Here is a 19,719-nt window from a genome sequence, read left to right as displayed (position 1 = left end):
ATACCACACTGCACTCCCCAAACTGTTTTAAGAAGGGAAAGTGATACATTTTTCAGTTTGATTTAGAACACCACTTCCCTGCTCACCACCAACAGGTAAATCCAATGAATAACTTTTTATTTTTTTAAAAAGATTTTACTTATTTATTTGGGAGAAAGAGAGAGAGACAGATATATTGACAGAAAGCACAAGTGGGGAGGAGAGGGAGAAGCAGGCTTCCCATTGAGCAGGGAGCCTGAGGGGCTCAATCCCTGGACCTCGGGATCATGACCTGAGCCGAAGGCAGATGCCTAACCAGACCCAGGTGTCCCTGAATAATTTTTAAAACTGATTTATAATTGACATATATTAGTTTCAGTAGTACAAAATAATGATTTATATCTGTATATTGCAAGAGGATTACCACAGTAAGTCTAGTTATCCTGTCACTATAGAATTAACAATTTTTTTCTAACAAGAATGTTAAAGATCTACTTTCTTAGCAACTTTCAAATATGAAATACATACTTTTATTTTTATTTTTAACTATAATCACCATGTGCACATTATATCCCTATGACTTTTTTAAAAGAGATTTTATTTATTTATTCATGAGAGATATAGAAAGGCAGAGACATAGGCAGAGGCAGAAGCAAGCTCCTTGCAGGGAGCCTAATGTGGGACTCTATCCCAGGACCCTGGGATCACTGCCTTGAGCCAAAGGCAGATGCTCAACCACTGAGCCACCCAGGCGTCCCTTTGACTTGTTTTTGTTTTTTTAAGATTTTATTTATTTATTCATGAGAGACACAGAGAGAGAGAGAGAGAGGGAGAGAGAGAGAGAGGCAGGCAGAGACACAAGGCAGAGGGAGCAGCAGGCTCCATGCAGGGAGCCTGACAAGGGACTCCATCCCGGGACTCCAGGATCATGCCCTGGGCTGAAGGTGGCACTAAACCACTGAGTCACCTGGGTTGCCTGCTATGACTTGTTTTTTAAAAGTTTGTTTGTTTGTTTGTTTATTTATTTATTTATTTATTTGAGAGAGAGAGAGAGAGGGTGCAAGTGGGGGCAGGGGAAGAGAGAGAGAGAATCTCAAGCAGATGCAGTGCTGAGCAAGGAGCCAAGGGCTTAATCTCAGGACCCTGAGATCATGACCTGAGCTGAAATCAAGAGTTGGATGCTTAACAGACTGAGCCTCCTAGGCGCCCCCCCCCCATGATATTTTTGTAACTACAGGTTTGTACCTTTTGACTGCTTTCACTCATTTCTCCCCTCCCCCAAACATTCTGTTCTCTGCTTCTATGAGCTCTGTTGCCTTTCTGTTTTAGTTTTTTATTATTTTTAAGATTTATTTATTTGGGGGGGGGGAGAGAATCTTCAAGCAGATTCCCCACTGAGCATGGAGCCCAATGCAGTGCTTAGTGTGGGCTTTCTATCTTATGACCTATGAGATCATGACTTGAGCAGAAACCAAGATTCAGACACGTAATTGATTAAACCACCCTGGGCCCTTGTTTTTGTTTTTAAGATTTCACATGTAAGTGAGATCATATGATATTTGTCCCTCTCGGCCTTATTTCATTTTGCATAATCCCCTGTAGGTCTATTCCCATTGTCACAAATGGCAAGATTTCATTTTTAAATAATGACTGAATAATATTCCATTTTCATTTCTTCATATATACTTCCTTTTACTAATATATATATATATATATTCTTATTCACTCATCAATTGATAGATATTTAGGTTCTTACCATATCCTTGGGTATTGTAAATAATGCTGCAATGAATGTGGGGATGCATACCATTAACCCTTCAACAACATGGGTTTGAATTGTGAGAATCCACTTATATATGCTTTTTCAATAAATATAGTACTATAAGTGTACTTTCCTCAGGATTTTTAACATTTTTTCTAGTTTAGTTTATAGTAAGAATACAATATATAATACATATACCACATATGTATTGAGGAGGGCTGGCATGCCCCTTGTTCAAGGGTCAACTATATATCTTTTTTGAGTTAGCATTTCATTTTCTTCAGATAAATACTAAGAAGTGGAATTACTGGATCACATGGCAGTTTTATTTTTTAAGTTTTTGAGGAAACTTCATACTGTTTTCAATAGTGGCTGCACCAGTTTGCATTCCCACCAGCAGTGCACAGTGGGTCTTTTTTCTCTACATCCTGACCAACACCTGTCATTTTGTGTCTTTTTGATACTGGCCTTTCTTACTGGTGTGAGGTGATTGTGAGGTGATTGTGGTTTCAGTTTTTATCTCCCTAGTGGTTAGTGACGTTGAACATTTTTTCATGTGTCCAATTTTTTTCATGTTGGCCACTTGGATATCTTAAAATATGTTCTTTTTTAAAAAAATTGTATTTATCTGTTCATGAGAGACACACAGAAAGGGGGAGAGAGAGAGAGAGAGAGAGAGAGAGAGAGAGGCAGAGGCACAGGCGGAGGGAGAAGCAGGCTCCATGCACGGAGCCTGACATGGGACTCAATCCCAAATCTCCAGGATCAGGCCCTGGGCTAAAGGCGGCGCTAAACCTCTGAGCCACCTGGGCTGCCGGGCCATTTGGATATCTTTTTTGCAAAACTGTCTATTCAGGTACTCTACCCACTTTTTATTTATTTATTATTTATTTTTTAAAAATATTTTTAAATTTTATATATGGTAGAGAGAGGCAGAGACACAGGCAGAGGGAGAAGCAGGCTCCCTGCAAGGAGCCCAACACAGGACTCAATCCCAGGACCCCGGGATCACGACCCAAGCTGAAGGCAGACACTCAACCACTGAGCCACCCAGGTGTCCCTCTCTGCCGACTTTTTAATTGGATTGTTATTTTGGTATTGAGTTGTGTCAGTTCTTTATATATTTTGTATATTAATCTCTTATTGGCATATCATTTGCAAATATCTTCTACATTCACTAGGTTGGCTTTTTGCTTCATTGATGGTTTCCTCTGCTATTAAAAGCTTTTTATTTTGACGTGGTCCCAATTGTTTATTTTCTGCTTTTGTTTCCCTTGCCTCAGGAGACATACCCATAAATATATGTTGCTAAGGGCAATGTTCAAGAGATTGCTGCTTATGTTTTCTTTCAGGAGTTTTATGGTTTTGGGTCTCATATTTAGGTCTTTAATCCATTTTGAGTTTATTTTTGTGTATAGTGTAAGAAAGTGGTCCAGTTTCATTGTTTTGTAGGTAGCTGTCCAGTTTTCCTAACACCATTTATTGTAACAACTTTCATTCATGGGCTCTCTATCCTGTTCCATTCACCTATGTGGCTATTTTTTTTTAATTTATTTATGATAGTCACACAGAGAGAGAGAGAGAGGCAGAGACACAGGCAGAGGGAGAAGCAGGCTCCATGCACCGGGAGCCCGACGTGGGACTCGATCCCAGGTCTTCCGGATGGTGCCCTGGGCCAAAGGCAGGCGCCAAACCGCTGCGCCACCCAGGGATCCCCTATGTGGCTATTTTTATGCTACTACCATACTGTTTTGATTACTCTAGCTTTTATATCTTGAAATCTGGGATTGTAATACCTCTAGTTTTGCTCTTCTCAAGATTACTTTGGCTATTCCAGATCTTTTGTGGTTCCATGCTAATTTTGGGATGGGCAGATGTGTAGTAGTATATAAGTGTTGTGTTAATCTGCATTTCTCTGATGACAAAAGTAGTTAAGCATTTTTTCACATACTTACTGGCTTCAGAGTCTTCCTTGATAAGTCTTGGTAGGTCTTTAGTTCCTTCCTCCCCAGAGGAGATTTTTTTTTAAAGATTTTATTTATTTATTTGAGATACAGAGAAAGAAAGTGAGAGAGAAAGAGGGAGCACAAGCAGGGTGAGGGGTAGAGGGAGAAGCAGACTCCACACTGAGTAGGGAGCCTGATGCAGGACTGGATCCCAGAACTCTAGGATCACCACCTGAGCCCAAAGGCAGATGCTTAACGACTGAGCCCCCCAGGGGAGATTTTTATTAGGTCACTGTTTTGATTCTTTCTTATTGAATTATAGGCATTCTTGGCTACATCCTGGATATAAATTCTTTCTTAGATAAGTCTACGGCAAATATCTTTTACTCTGGATTGTCTTCCTTTCTACCAATAGTGTCTATGATGAACAGAATTTGCCTTCTGTGATGATAACCAATTTATCAAGCTTTTCCTTTGTTTTCGGTGTTTCTTGAAATTGATAATTTTATTAAGCAGTTTCTGTAGAGAAGTTAATTGAGGTGCTTGGCACTGGAACTGAACTCTCAGGGCCAGGGGTACTGTGAGGCAGGCCTAGGGCCGCGATGACTCTAGGTTCCTGCAAGGGTGCCCCGCACTCAGCATGGCCCAGTCAGGTCTCCTACTTTGAGCCCCGGACGCCTCACTTGCCTCACCCTAGCCCTGGCTCGGCCAAGGTCTTGCGTTACCTCCCTACGTTTATCACCTCCCTGCAGGCTGGGTTCTAAATCTAATCCTAGTTGCGTTCTCCGAATTTGGAGTTGGGTTCTCCGATTTTGGAATTCAGTCGCCTGCTGGACATTTTCACGGGCAAATGGCCTTCCTGCTCCGTCTACCTAGCGGGGGACCTGATTAAAGGCACCCGGGTCTCTGCTCGCTTACCGTGTTCTCGGCTTTCCTGCACAGGTGACTCGGGAGTGGCCTCGTGCTAGCCGAGTCCGAGAAGCGTCCCACGACCCACTCAGGAGACTGGCAGGAGCGTCCCGGGAGCTCGGCGCAGCCGGCCTGGCCCCAGCGAGGGGAGGCCCGCGGGCTCCCGGGAACCCCGGCCCCCGGCTCCCAGGCCGGCACCGGGGAAAACCCGGATGGAGGATCGCGGGCCCGGGCGGGCGGGCCGTCAGCCCCCCCTTCCCAAGCTCCTCTCCGAGTCTTCGGCCCAGCTCGGGCAGGGCGCGAACTGAAAGTGCAAGTCGGCGGGGCTGCGGGCCGCGGAGCCGGCCTCCTCCCCGAGGCCGAGGTGAGTGGGAGGCGCCGCGTCCCGTCGGGCGGCCCCGGGCCGGGCAGCCGGGCAGCCCCCGCGCGCTCCGCGTCCCCGCCGCTGTGCCCGAGCGAGCGTGTCGGAGGGAAAGACGGGCTTGTGCGCCGGGAAGGGAGCCGGGTCCGTTTCGGGAAGCCCCAGGCGGCGCTCTCGGGGCCGCTGCCCGCGAGGGAAACCTCCTCGGGGCTGAAAAGCGCAGGCGGGAGGCCGGGGCCGCGCAGGAGCCGGGGAGGCGCGGGGGGGCGCGGGGGGGGGGGCGCGGGCGACCCGGCAGGTCAGGCCGCTCCCCTCCGCCGCCCCCGCGCCGCCCGCCGGCCCCGGAGCCGAGCCCCGCCCCGGGGGCTGCGGGTTGCTCCCCCGCCCACGTTCACGGGGAATCACTTGTTGCTGGAGTTGTGTGCTCACGTGGGAGCGGTTCTGACCGCCCAGCCAGAGGAGCGTCGCGGATTGAAAGGAGAAAAATGCCCTGGGGTGTGTGTGTGTGTGTGTGTGTGTCCCTGGAGTGTGTGTGTTGGGGTGTACGTGGATGGGTGTGGAGAGCCCCCAGAAGGGCCGGCTTTGGTTATCCATCCGCAATCCATTTCTTCCCTATCCTTGTACCCCATTAGCGCCTCCAGAATAAAACGCATTTTGTAGAAGACGGAGAGATAACACAGATGTCATTTTCATTTCCCGGGCATCTTTTTTTTTTTTTTTTTTCTTTTTTTTAAGATTTTGTTTATTTATTCATGAGAGACCCAGAGAGAGAGAGAGGCAGAGACACAGGCAGAGGGAGCAGCAGGCTCCGTGCAGGGAGCTCGATGGGGCGGGAGTGGGGCGGGGAGGGACTGACTCATCCCAGGACCCTGGGATCACGCCCTGGGCTGAAGGCAGATGCTCAACCCCTGAGCCACCCAGATATCCCCTCCTGGGAATCTTTTAATGATTCTTTACTATGTAACAAGTGTCATGCAAAATGACTGTTTTCCTTAGCATCACAGCTCCAACAGACTGCCCCCCGGTCACGGCCTCAGCTCCCTCAGATGCGTTGCGGTGACTTGGCTGGTTGACTTCGTTTGCGGAGTGTGCGGGCTCTGGCCTCCTCCAGTGTTCTGTATGGCAAGTTGGTCTTCACGACCTCGTTGACCTCGTTTTCTTTGTACGCCCTTCCTTCCCTCACCTTGAGACAACCCAGGAGCTCATGACCAATCTTGGGCTTGCTAGTGATGTCACCCTACAACTAGGGCATTGTTTCTGTACACCCCGTGGTCCCTCAGAGGGAGGGCTCTCAGGTGGGTCATGGCTATCGCATTGAATAAGCATCCCCGGGTATTTGCACACTAAAGTGGCAGAGTCACCAATCTAGAAGCACTCAATTTCAGAACTTTCTCCTTCCGTCTGCAAGCCACAGGCAATGTCCTGGCGTCAGACGTTCCTTAAGGTCTGCTCCGTTTTTGAAACTGCCGTAGTAACTCTTCCTTTGCTGGCTTCCTGCTAGATGGCAGTGTGTAACAGTGAATTAAATACACAGCCTTAACTATTACTGTGATTATGGCTTATATTTTATTATTCATTTTAAAGAAGTGTATATCCTACAAACAGTATATTTTTAAAAATTCAAACTAGCGTTAAATTTAGAAAATAAAGAACAATGACATAGTCTGGACAAATAATAATATTATTCATATATGTGACTATTGCTCAAATGCGGACATTTCCAACCCATGTTTAAGTGCTTTCTAAATGTGGAATATAGAGTGTTGATTTCAGTGGAAATGCAGTACCTAATTCAATTACCAGCACTTCCCAATGAACATTATTAGTGTTACTGAACATGGGTTGTTAAACATTAAAAAAAAGTCTTTATCTACAATGTTTTTCAGATATTCTTTGAGAATAAAATTTGAGTTTTCAAAAGTTAATGCTGAATTACTATAACAGAGAATGAAGATGAAGTAATCCTAAGCTTGTTATATAGAAATATTTCTTTATATTTACAGAAATCTTAGTTTATCATGACTCAAATTGTCTTGGTCATGGTCTCTTTACTTGATCAGTCTTTCTTCTATGGAGAGTTTTTGCTCCTGGACACTATTTGTGGGATCAGAGAGCTTCATTTTGGGATGAGACCTCAGGAGATCACCTGGTTCAGCCCTTTGTCTTTGGACATGTGAAGTCTTAGCCTTACTGTGTTGATATTATTTAACCAGTGCCTCATTCATGATTAGGTAAATGATGAAAGGAAGATAAAGGATTTTTTTTTTCAGATGAAGGATTTTAATTCAAATCTTTTGCCAGGTAGGAAGGTTGTTACATTATAACCAATAAACCCTTCTTGGAGAAAGAACAGTTACTAAGAAGATCTTAAAGGAAAAAGATGAGAAGGTATTGCTCTTCAGGAGCTGGCTAAATTCTTAAATTCTTAGTGCAGGACAAGATCTTCAATATTGTGCCCTCACCTCCATTAAAAAAAATATTCTTTTTGAATGCTTTTATTTGGGGCTTCATATCAGTCTTTTCTGGGTGTTTTTTTTTTTTTTTTTTTTTTTTTTTTTGGTCTGGGTATGTTTTAATTTAGTTTCTATGTTAAGTAGACCCACTAAATGAGATTGTATTAATTAATACTGCATAATCTGAATGCTTCAGCATGGCCAGAATTTAAGAGTTTAAGAATGGCATCATCTTAAGTTCTATAAGGGAGATGTGAAGGTCTCAGGCTGCAAATTCTATTCCCCTCCCCACCGTTAATCACCAGCCTTGCCTCATGAGATGGCTAGTATTCCTTTATCTCCTTATTCTTTATCTGTCTCACCTGAAAGGTGTGCTTGGTGGAAGAGCATGACCTTCCCAGATAGAAATCTGCAATCTGCAAATCTAAGCACTCTAGTAAAAATAAATGCTTAGCAAGATATGAAGTCTATTTAAAAAGGAGGAAAACGAACACCAATAAATAAAGAAAGAAAATTGGAGGGGGCATATGGGTTGCTCAGTGGTTGAGCATCTGCCTTCAGCTCAGGTCGTGATCCTGGGGTCCTGGAATCCAGTCCCCGAATCCGTCGCCTCGCAGGAAGTCTGCTTCTCCCTCTGCCTATGTCTCTGCCTCTCTCTCTGTGTCTCTCATGAATAAATAAATAAAAATTCTTAAAAAAATGAAAAAGAAAATTGTAGGAACATGGAAACTGGAACTACCATGCCATGTTCACCAGGTACCCAAGCAACAGGCACAGACACCAAGGAAGTCTGCAAGTTAACAGAGTACGTCAACTTTTTAACATTCAACAATTGTGTTATATGCATCCAATAAAATGACTTTAGAAAATTTCCTGAACTCTCCCAGCCTCCTGCATTCTTTCCACTGCTGTGATAGAAACAAGCACAATGATAGGGACCTACATCTCCCAACTTGGCATTGGAAGGGGTAAGGCTTGCCAGCACAGGTGGCCTGGACCGTCTAGGAGAATGGCTAGGATAGTGAAAGAGATGTGGTTATAGGTAGGGACTAGAGCACACAACAGGAAGCTACATTCCAGGAATAGTCAGAACAAAAGGTATGTTGTGGTGGAAGCTGGAGAAGTAGGGCAGAGTCCAGGGAGTCTTGTTTTCTAAGCTAATGCATTTGATCTTTATCTTGAAATCTGTGGGAAGCCACTGATGGATTTTAATCAGAGGAAAGAGATCCAGTTTACATTCCAGAAACAACTACAGTCAAATGGAGAGTGCCAGGGGTCAGACTGGTAGGAACACCAGTTGTCAGGGTTTTGAAGAAACCAAATAGGAATGAAAGAGGAGTGTTGGGGCGCCTGGGTGGCTCAGTCGGTTAAGCGGATAAGCGTCTGCTTTTGGCTCAGCTTATGATCCAGGGTCCTGGGATTGAGCCCCACGTCAGGGCTCCCGGCTCAGCTCTGCTGTTCCCCCTGTTTGTACACACTTTCTCTCTCAAATAAATAAATAAAATATATATTTTAAAATCTAAATTCAATTTGCCAACACATAATACCCAGTCAGTGCTCATCTCGTGTTAAATAAAATCTTAAAAAAAAAAAAAAAAAAAGAGGAGTATTGCAGAGGACAAGTAGTTGAAGGGACTGATTAAAAACACCTGGAGAGTTGTCCAAAGGCCCGTAGACCTTCCCACCAGCCTACCATGATCTGTCTTTCTCAGGACAGCCATGTTTGAGGGATAGTGTGAGGATTTATACATTATAAAATGAAAACATATTTTGAAAGAGTCAAACCTACTTGAGAAATTACACCTTAGTGGGTATAATCTAAGCCTGGTAATTAGATACATTCCTTTTAAAGACTCTCCCTGGTATAACCTTAAGCTCTATTTAGACAGTCGGTTGCTTTTTAACTCAACTGACACACCAATTTCTAGAGGAGAGATGATCAAAGGAGCCTTCTAAGAGCTCCCAGCATCTGCTGCTCGCCTCTTTCCCCCTGCCACGGGGACAGGGAGGAAAGATAGAGACACACAATTTGTCTGGCTCAGAACACCTTGCACATCTCCTAGGGTTGGTTACCTTCTCACTTTATCCTCAAAGATGCAGGGTAGAAATCATCTCCTGAGTCCCATTTCTGAGACCCTTACCCTGTACTTTGGACTGGCACTGCAAGGCTGAAATTGGAAGCTGGCATCCTTAGACTGCTAATTTGCCTTAAGATCTCTCCTCTGTCTGTTTTAATTCAAAACAAAATGGAGAAATTTGAAATTCTTTTAGGGTGAAGGTACTGCCGGTTTTGATAGACTAGTGCTTGCAGGAGTGTGAGGTAGTCACGCTGAGCTTCAGACTCCACTCTGGGCAGCAGATGGCCAGCCCCAGGCAGTGCACACAAGCTGAAAACTGCATTTCAGGAGCTCAGCTCCAGGGTCAAGAAGGTTGGTTAGCGAGCGTCCGTTTCAGATGTTACCTACCATGGTTGTCTGAACAAACACACATTGCTTCACCAGGCAAGGAGGGTTCTGGGGCATCCTCCTGGTGGATTCTGAGATTCACCTTGCAGGAGGTGATGAAACAGGAGGGAGCTGCTTTCCTCCTGGAGTCCCATTGCATGGTGCTTACTGACTTTCACCACGCTCTCCAAGCCCATCTGTCCCACCAGTGCGGGGACTGGTTACTGGATGACAGGCTCCTGGGTAATTGATACCATATATTAGATTGATGTGCTTCAACGTCTGGCTGGTTGCTGCATGCTATAAATTGTAATACCATCTATACTAACTGGCTCTATTCTCTAGGATGGTGGTGGGTATTTAACCACAGCTGGGTCCCTGAGACCTCATTATACCCCTGGCTTTGGGAGTATAAGCTAAATCAAGATTCTTTGGATGAAAGGGAATTTGTAACCTTAAATTATTCTGTTGTAAGCCATGGAAAGACTTAAAAAGGCCCTACTTAGGACAGACTCTAGGAGAGCATTGTGGTAGCTGTAAAAATATCCCAAACTCTGTCTTCCCATTCTCTTCCTATCTTTTGTTTTCCTTTATTACTGACCCTAACAAGAGGTCACTGTTTCCCTCACCTCTTTCCTTTCCTGGGTGCCTGGAGACAGGTGACCTGATCTCTAGACCCACTTTAACCTTTCAAAATTACGATCTTGGGCCTATCACTTAAACTTACAGAGGCTCAGTTTCCTTATTTGTGGGAACCAAGAATAAAACCTACCTTGCTTACTTTACAAAGTGATTTTCCATAAGATTGAGTGGAATGATATATGTTAAAATCTTCTGAAGATGATAGAGTTTTATACCCACTTAAGGTGGTAATATTTCATTACCTAATGCAGAGTACATTAATTATGTCTATAATAAATTGCCTGTGCATATAAAACAGAAATTGGATTGCCTTCCTGTTATGCAAGGCAAAGAAATAATGACAGGTAACGTTTAGTTTTTACTGTGAAGAAACCGAAGCTTAGATTTAGTAACTTGTCCAAACTTGTATTATGTATAAATGGCAGAGCTAGGATTGAAACCCTACGTGCTATCTCCACATTTTAGGTAGTTAATAGCTACTAGCATCAACTGAGTAGACGGGAAGACACTTTTCAGGTTCTTAGAGATTTTTGTTACTTTTTTCTCTGGTATACTGGCTGATGGAGGGTGATTGTATACAGTTTTTTTCCCACTCTGATTAAGATGAATAATCTGTGTTAGTATTATTGGGTGGGAATTTCATAGTCTTAGTGTTAAAAAATATAAAAGGATGCATGAACCTTGGAGTGTGACTAGTTTCTGGTTGTAGTACTTATCGAAATTGTAGTGTTGGATAAGTGACATTATTCAAATTTGGTTTTCTCATCCCTAAAAATGAGGACAATTGCTCCTTCATAGAGTTGTGGGAGGGTCGAATGATCTCATGCATGCTGAGCACTTAGGAAGGGCCTTGCTTACAATAGGTCACTCAACAAATATTAGCGATCTACTTTTCTTTGGCAAAGTGGATGTTTCTCTTTCTGAAGTTCCGGTTTATTGGGCAGCAACATACTTTATATGAATTGAGCTTCAGTTTACACTTAAAAGTATAATTAAAAATTGTAATTAATAATTAAAAATAAGATAGCAAAAGGTTTATTGGACATCTATGCACCACACTCTGAAATAAGTCTTCTAGTATTCTTATCTCATATAAAGCTCAGTAACTTCCTGATTAGGCACCCTTGTTGTCTACGTTTTGGAAATTGAGATATTGAGAGGCTAGGTTAAACCAGCTGGGGAGTTGAGATTTGCATCCTAGAGGGCTGACTCGAGAGCCTTTCCTCTTAGTCACTGTGGATTGCAGGAGTTCCGTGGGTAAAAGAGGAAAAACACAGCATCAGTGATTTCTGAAAGCAAGAGTCATTTTGTTGCTTGAGGAACTTATCCTGGACTTAGGGAGTAAATCAAGGTAGATGCACTAGAGGGAAGTACACCTATAAGGCCAATGTTTTTAACCAGAATTCTATATCATTTATATACTTCTTTTTTTAAATTAATTAATTTGACAGAGAGCACAAGCAGGGGGAGCAGCAGGTAGAGGGGGAGGAAGAAGCAGGGTCCCCACCAAGCAGGGAGCCTGATGTGGGGGCTTGATCCCAGGACCCCGAGATCATGACCTGAACAGAAGGCAGATGTTTAACTGACTGAGCCATCCAGGTGCCCTCATTTTTATATTTCTAATTATATCTTTATATCTGGGAGATGTTCAATCAGATCTCAGAACCAGGTTTTGGAGTCCTGTAAAGCTGACTCAGGAATGTTGATCCTTGCTGTATTCTGAAACTCCACTGGGTCATTTGACCAAGACATTTGACTGCACAGAACCCTGGGAATAAAAGGCATTCTTAGGAACTCTTTAGTTCATCTTTAAACTTTTTGAAAAGATCATACATTCCAGACAGATGGAAATCTTATTTCAGAACTTACAGAGAATCATATTGCTCACACAACCCACTGCTTTGTTACACTTGCCATAAAAGACTGAACAAATACATCAATAATCAGAATTCCTTATGTTGTGGCTGAAGTTGTTTTCCTTAGGGAAAGTTTGGGTCAGTTGATCATGATCTATTTTCAAACCAAGCCTGAAACTTTTATTTAGTATCTTCCTAATTTTTACAGGAGTGGGTGGATAATCTTGGTAATTTTTTTTCAGTTTTGAGAGAGAGAGAGAGAGAGCATGCATGGGGGAGGTAAAGGGAGAGAGAGAATCTTAAGCAGGCTCCCTGCTGAGCACAGAGCCCAACCCAGAGCTTGGTCTCACAACCCTGAGATCATGACCTCAGCTGAAACCAAGCTAGACGCTTAACCAACTGAGCCACCCAGGAGCCCCAATTGTGGTAATTTCTATTCCACTTTTCTACTCCTTTGAAACCTAGGAAGTGATTCCATGTAAGTGATTTGTGGATGATGGCAGAGAAAATTAAGTGGAAACAGAAATTTAGATTCAGGACCTAATTGTGGACCTGTCATAGTCTTCTCATGTGCTGTGTGACCTTGACCAAGTCACTTTCCCTCTCTGGTTTTGGTTTCATTATCTAGGAGTAAAGTATGTAGGCTCTCAAAGGTTCCTTTTAGTTTTAAAATGTCGGCTGTCTATGTGACAACCCTGAAAGACCACATTTATTAAATCTTCTGCATTATGGCTAAAAGATTATTCATTTGTTACAGAATTTTTTGACGCCTTCTGGTTTGAAGAATCTCCAGCTGCTCTGATGATAGCTTAAGACGACTGCATGCTGTTTCCTCTCGATGCCAAGCCAGACCCGCGCAGAACCTCGGATCTCAATCCTTCATGGAGACCAGGTCCCAGCAGGAATGACAGTGGAAGAAATTGGCACCCAGATGGTTCCTCTGCGTGAAGTTGTCTTGGGCTGTGGGCCGACTCGAGAACACCTGGTAACCAGGCCTGCCCTCTGTCAGTCACCCAGGGCCGGGCAGCATGGTGTGGATTCAGAGGAGGAGGCTTTTGGCTTCTTGCCTATGCATCACAGCCACAGTCTTTCTGCTTGTCACACTCCAGGTAGCAAGAATTTGGGTTGCTTAGTGTTGATTCCTGACCCATTCCACCCTTCCCACCCTCAACTCCGGCTCCCCTTCTCTTCAAGTACTTTACTTTTGGCTTAATCTCTCAGGATCGGGGATTTTCTGTCTATGGCAGGGGAAGTACTTTTTTTTTGTTAATAGATGAAACTGAGGTTTTAGTGAGTGGGTATATTAGGTAGAAACAAAATCAATGAGATGGGGAGTCCACTTGTGACTCTTGTAGGGCCCTGGTTCTAAGAGCACAGAAAGTAGAGCTCTGTCCGTCTTGCTGGGTCAAATATAGATGGCTTGCTCAAAGTCCCCTTTCACGATGACTTCTGAAAGATGGCATTCTTGAAGAAGCCCTGTGTATTTTCTAAGAATAAGATGGTCTGTTCTGCAGAAAACCAGCATCCGCGTTAATACATTTGTCATTCTTGACATATGCTACTTGACCACAGACTGAATGTGAATGTTGGAACTGCAGCATTTTTTAGTCTTCCCATTTATTTCATTTATTTTTAAATTTTTAAAAAAGATTTTATTTATTTATTCATGAGAGACAAGAGAGGCAGAGACACAGGCAGAAGGAGAAGCAGGCTCCATGCAAGGAGCCGAACGCAGGACTAGATCCCGGGTCTCCAGGATCATGCCCTGGGCCGAAGGCAGTGCTAAACCACTGAGCCACCTGGGCTGCCCTATTTAAAAAAATTTTTTTTAAAGATTTTATTTATTTATTCATGAGAGACACACACAGAGAGACAGAGACATAGACAATGGGAGAAGCAGGCTCCCTATGGGGAGCCTGATGTAGGACTCGATCCCAGGACCCCGGGATCAGGACCTGAGCCAAAGGCAGATGCTCAACCATTGAGCCACCCAGGTGCCCCCACTCCCTGCCATCTATCTCATTTAGTTGGTGATTCTGAAGTTCATTGACTGATTTCAAATTAAAGTAAAAATGACACAGTGCTAGAAAAAGTATAGGTATGAATTCAGATATAGTTTGGATGCGTTCAAACACCAGCTGTCCATTCTGAATTCCAAAAGACTTTTAAAGATTATTTGTGGATATGGGCAGGTCACATGTGGGGCTGATGGAAACAGAGGTATCCTCTGGGCTTTTTCTTCTTTTATTTCTTTAATTATTTTTTATTTATTTTTAATTAAATTCAATTAGTTAACATATAGTTTATTATTAGTTTCAGAGGGAGGGGGTCTGTGATTCATCTGTAATACTTCGTGCTCATTCCATCACATGTCCTCCTGAATACCCGTCACCCAGGTACCCCATCCCATCCCCTGGGCTTTTACTTCTTGATTAAGATTGAATGAGGTAATGCATATAAAAAGACTTTGGCAGACAGTCTGGCGCTGGACTTCTACCACCTTTTGTTACCAGATCAGGATTCTGGTCAGAGGTAATACTTGACTCCTTCCTTGTCTGTCTTGTGGGTGTCCACAACCTGCTTGTACAGGAGCAGCTGGAGTTCTCTACTTTCTGCAGGAAGCTTTGAGAGCTTTGATCTTACCAGACAATTACCTTGGCACTTCCTTCGGTTATGAGGAATGGCTGTGTCTGAGCTAAGAGTGTTTCTGTTGATGTCAGAAGACATTGCCAAGTTTTTGGTATGCATGTCATTTCTAAGCTCCCAGAGTATGAGGGGCAGTATGATCACTGAAGCTAAACTCTCATCTGGATCTTGATTCATTTTGCCACCAGTAGTATGGTTTGGGCTGTTTCCTTGTCCACATGGATGCATTAAATGCTTCAGTGATCAGAGTTTCAGCAGTGTTATATATTTTTTTTAACACCGTACATGAAAAACTATAATGCCCATACATTTAGAACCATTCCTCTTTCTGGTGGTTTGTTGCCAAGTAGGTACGGTAAAAGAAGGATCCAATAAAAAAAAAATCATGCTAGGGCTGCTATAATAGGTGCCACAGATTGAGTGGCTTAAGCAACAGAGGTATATTTTCTCACAGTTCTGGAGGCTAAAGTACAAGATCAAGGTGTCAGCAAGCAGAGTTGTCTCTTCTGAGGCCTCTCTCCTTGGACTTGTGGATGGATGGCTCTTTCCCTGTGTCCTCACCTGGTCTTCTCTCTGTACTTGTGTGTGTCCTAATGTCCTCTTTTGATAAGGATATCAGTCCTATTGGATTTGGGTTTACTCTGATGACCCCATGTTAACTTAATGACCTCTTTAAAGACCCTATCACCTAGTGTAACTCAGTCTCATTCAGAGGTAGTGGGGGTTAGCACTACAACAAATGAATTTTGGAGGGAATACAGTTCAGCCCAAAGCAGATCTGATAGCATAATTCCTAAATAATCTAACCCTGAAAATGTTATGCTGACCTTCAGCTAAGCTGAAGCATTGTGGTTCCCTGGAGGAAACTGTTCATCTGAAACATTATTTTCCACTTGCGTTTGTATGTACTGTTTGCAAATATATATATATATATATATATATATATATATATATATATATCTTTAGTTTCTTAATTATTTTTTAAAATATATTTTCAATTTTTTTTAAGATTTATTTATTTATTCATGATAGATGTAGAGAGAGAAAGAGAGAGGCACAGGCATAGGAGGAGAGAGAAGCAGGTTCCATGCTGGGAGCCTGACGTGGGACTCGATCCCGGGACTCCAGGATCACGCCCTGGGCCAAAGGCAGGCGCCAAACTGCTGAGCCACCCAGGGATCCCCTAGTTTCTTAATTTTATTTACTTTTTAGTTGCATAATATTTCATGAATACAGTATGGAATATTTTATTTTATTTTTTTTATTTTTATTTTTTTTAAATTTTTTATTTATGTACGATAGTCACACAGAGAGAGAGAGAGAGAGAGAGAGAGGCAGAGACACAGGCAGAGGGAGGAGCAGGCTCCATGCACCGGGAGCCCGATGTGGGATTCGATCCCGGGTCTCCAGGATCGCGCCCTGGGCCAAAGACAGGCGCTAAACCGCTGCGCCACCCAGGGATCCCTAGTATGGAATATTTTAAAGCAAATCCAGGACTTTGTATTATTTACCTGGATTTACTTTAAAATGATGCTCTAACATATGGGATCTTTTGAAAGTTTAGTATATCCAAATCACTGTGATTGCACCCAACAAAATAAACAGTAATTAATCCATACCATCCATATACTAGGCCATGTTAAAATTTTCCCAGTTATCTCAAAGAGGTCTTTTGTTGGTTTGAAGCTGGAATACACAAATCCTGCACACTGCATTAAGCTGGTATGTCTCAAATTTTGTGTTTTATTTTGTTCTTTCTAGTATAAAAGTTTCCTCTGTCCCACCACCTTTCATTCCACGTCCTGGGCTCGTTGAAAACACTGGGTCATTTGTCCTTTTGAATTGCCCAGATTTTGGATTGGCTGATTTTATCCTCATAGTTTTGTTGAATAGGTTTCTCTCTCTCACCTATTTCCTATCACCTGGTGGTGATATCTGAGGCTAAATTTTTTTTTTTAAAGCTCTTTGGCAGAAAAATATCTCTACCTAAAGCAATCCCTATTAGTTGGAAATGAATTTATACTTCACATAGTAGACCTTGATTGGAAATGTGGAGCAAAATCTCCTTCGAAGTTTTATCCGTGGTTTTCTCAAAGTCTCTTTTTAAAGTTGTTGGTGTGGGATCCAGGAAATTTAACAAAAATTCCCTACCCCTGGACAAGCAGAGCAGGACTGACTCCTTTTTGTGCTGCACCTGCCTTGTGCAGACCTGTTTAGGGCACTGCCCCACCCTAGTCAAGCCCAGGGCACGCCCTAATCGGAAATCGGCTCAGTGATAGGCCAGTTCAAATGGATACTTTAGGGTAAAATGTAATTCAATCGGCCACCTGCGTGTGGACCAACATGACTGTGCAACTCTCTGCGTATCCCATTGACCACTGGCCCCTATAAAGCTGCTACGCCTCTTAGTGTCGGGGTCCAAGTCCCTGCTCCGCTGTGTCCTGTACACTTGGACCCAAGCTCGAGCTTGTAAATAAACCCTCTTGTGTTTGCATCGGTGTGGGCTCCTCGGTGGTTTCTCAGATTCGCAATCTCGGGCACAACAGTTGGTTGTATATTTGCAGGAGGAGGTGGAGTGAAAAGATCCAGAGTTTTTGACTATAAGTCCACTCCATTCCATCAAGCCGTTGGGGAGTAGCCACATTCTGTTATCATGAACATGCTGACACGGTGCCTGAGAGGCTCAGTGGTTGAGCGTCTGCCTTTGGCTCAGGTGGTGATCCTGGGGTCCTGGGAACGAGTCCTACATCAGGCTCTCTGCAGGGAGCCTGCTTCTTCCTCTGCCTGTGTCTCTGCCTCTCTCTTTGTGTCTCTCAGGAATAAATAAATAAAATCTTTAAAAAAAAAAAAACATGCTGACAAAGCTGTTGGTAGGGGCTAGACTTAGATTTTAGTGATTGTTTTACTGTCAAAATGCTGACTTTCGTGTCATAGATGATTCATGGTTTTTTAAAAGCTAATATAATTTCTTGCTATTTTTGGAGTACTACTTGGCTGTCACCAGTGGTTTTTGATTTTTTTTTTTTTGGCCTTGGATCCCTCAGAGAATCTAGTGAACATTATGGACCTTTGCCAGGGAGTTGCAGGCTCTATCAGTGGGCAGTGGCCCTTTTTTTGACACTGGGGCAGCAGGCGCAGAAAGAAGGTATCACCTAGGCTACTGAGAATGGGGCCTGGGGCCACACAGATGTTCTCTGCTGGCTGGGGAAGGAGTTAATACGTTAAAATGTGCCTTCTTTTCACTGCTTTCTTTGGTGCATAGTCTGGCTACTTAACGTTTCAATTATGTATGGAATGGACCAGTTCCTACTTTTAGACTGCTTTCTCTAACATATTTTTATAATGCCATATCAATATCAAACCTTAACGTTTGATGACAAGGCAGCACTGTTGGAGAACAACTGCCCCTCTATTTCTACTCTGCCCCCCTGCCCTCTAGATGCCTGTTACTGATGGCCTGGCTATTCAGTAACCCAGACCATCCCGAATAAATAAACATGGTTTTATTTATTTATTTTTTTAATAAACATGGTTTTACATGGAAGGGAGCCCAGTACTCATGGTATACTTCACTTGATGCCATAGTGGAAATTATTAGAAACATAAGACCCGTGTTAAGACTCATTTAACTGTAATAAAAAGAAACCAATTGGTAATTTATCACTCATTCTCCTTAGAATGTAATCTTGAGTAATAGCCAGATAATGCCCTGACTCTCATGGGTTTCATTAAATGATCAAACTAAAGGCACCTGGATGGCTCAGGGCACCTGCCTCTGGCTCAGGTCATGATCCCGGGGTCCTGGGATCAAGTCCCAAATGGGGCTCTCTGCAGGGAGTCTGCTTCTCCCTCTGCCTATGTCTCTGCCTCTCTCTCCATGTCTCTCATGAATAAATAAATAAAATATTTTTAAAAAGACCAAACTATTTCCAGATACTATATACACCTGTGAGATGGAAAAATGTAGCTGGCATGTGTTTCGTAGAATTAGGCATCTTTCCTGGTAGATATTTTGTCCACACACACCCTAATCTCTGGAATTTGTGGATATGTAAATTTACATGGCAAAAGAAACCTTGCAGATGGGATTAAGATAATACACTCTGAGATGAAGAAATTATCCAGAATTATCAGTGTGGGGCCGATGTCATCACGTGAGTCCTTAAAAGCTAAGAGTCTTCCCTGGCTGTGTTCAGACAGAGATTGGACAACAGAATAAGCATCAAAGAGAGACAACATTGCTGGCTTTGAGGATGCAGAAGGGGCAGGAGCCAAGAATGGTGGATGGCTCTAAGAGATAGAAAAGCAAGAAAATGGGTTCTCCAGAGCTTCCAGAGAAGAATTTAGCCCTGCTGACACCTTGCTTTTAGCCTAGTGAGACCGGGTTAGACTTCTTACCTCCAGAACCATGCAACAATAAATGTGTTCTTTCTTTCTTCTTCCTTCCTTCCTTTCTTTCTTTCTTTCTTTCTTTCTTTCTTTCTTTCTTTCTTTCTTTCTTTCTTTCTTTCTTTCTTTCTTTGATTTATTTATCCATTTCAGAGAGACAGCAGGGGGGTGGGGCAGAAGGAGAGAGACTCTCAGGCTGACTCCCCACTGAGCACAGACCCCAGTGCAGGGCCCCATCGCAAGACTCCAACATCACAACCTGAGTGGAAATCAGGAGTCAGATGCTCAACAGAGTGAGCCGCACAGACACCTCTATAAATGTGGTATTTTCA

The 19,719-nt window shown here is 43.2% G+C and overlaps 1 protein-coding gene across 2 annotated transcripts in view; it reads left to right on the top strand.

Moving 5' to 3' along the window:
- Positions 1-3,805: 3,805 nt before the first annotated feature.
- Positions 3,806-19,719, top strand: part of FUT10 (fucosyltransferase 10) — a 79,925-nt gene continuing 64,011 nt past the window's right edge. Inside the window, exons 1-2 of one of the 2 annotated variants that reach the window (XM_072776388.1) lie at positions 3,806-4,960; positions 13,110-13,337. In XM_072776388.1, coding sequence (XP_072632489.1) covers positions 13,191-13,337 — 147 coding nt within the window. In that variant the 5' untranslated portion in view covers positions 3,806-4,960; positions 13,110-13,190. Of the gene's footprint in view, positions 4,961-13,109; positions 13,462-19,719 lie in introns of both variants that reach the window. The other variant, XM_072776389.1, reaches the window with a different exon arrangement.

The sequence above is a fragment of the Canis lupus genome, chromosome 15, assembly GCF_048164855.1.
Source record: "Canis lupus baileyi chromosome 15, mCanLup2.hap1, whole genome shotgun sequence".
NCBI lineage: Eukaryota > Metazoa > Chordata > Mammalia > Carnivora > Canidae > Canis > Canis lupus.
The sequence above is the reverse complement of the archived record's forward strand: the minus strand, read 5'-3'. Positions and strand labels throughout refer to the sequence as shown.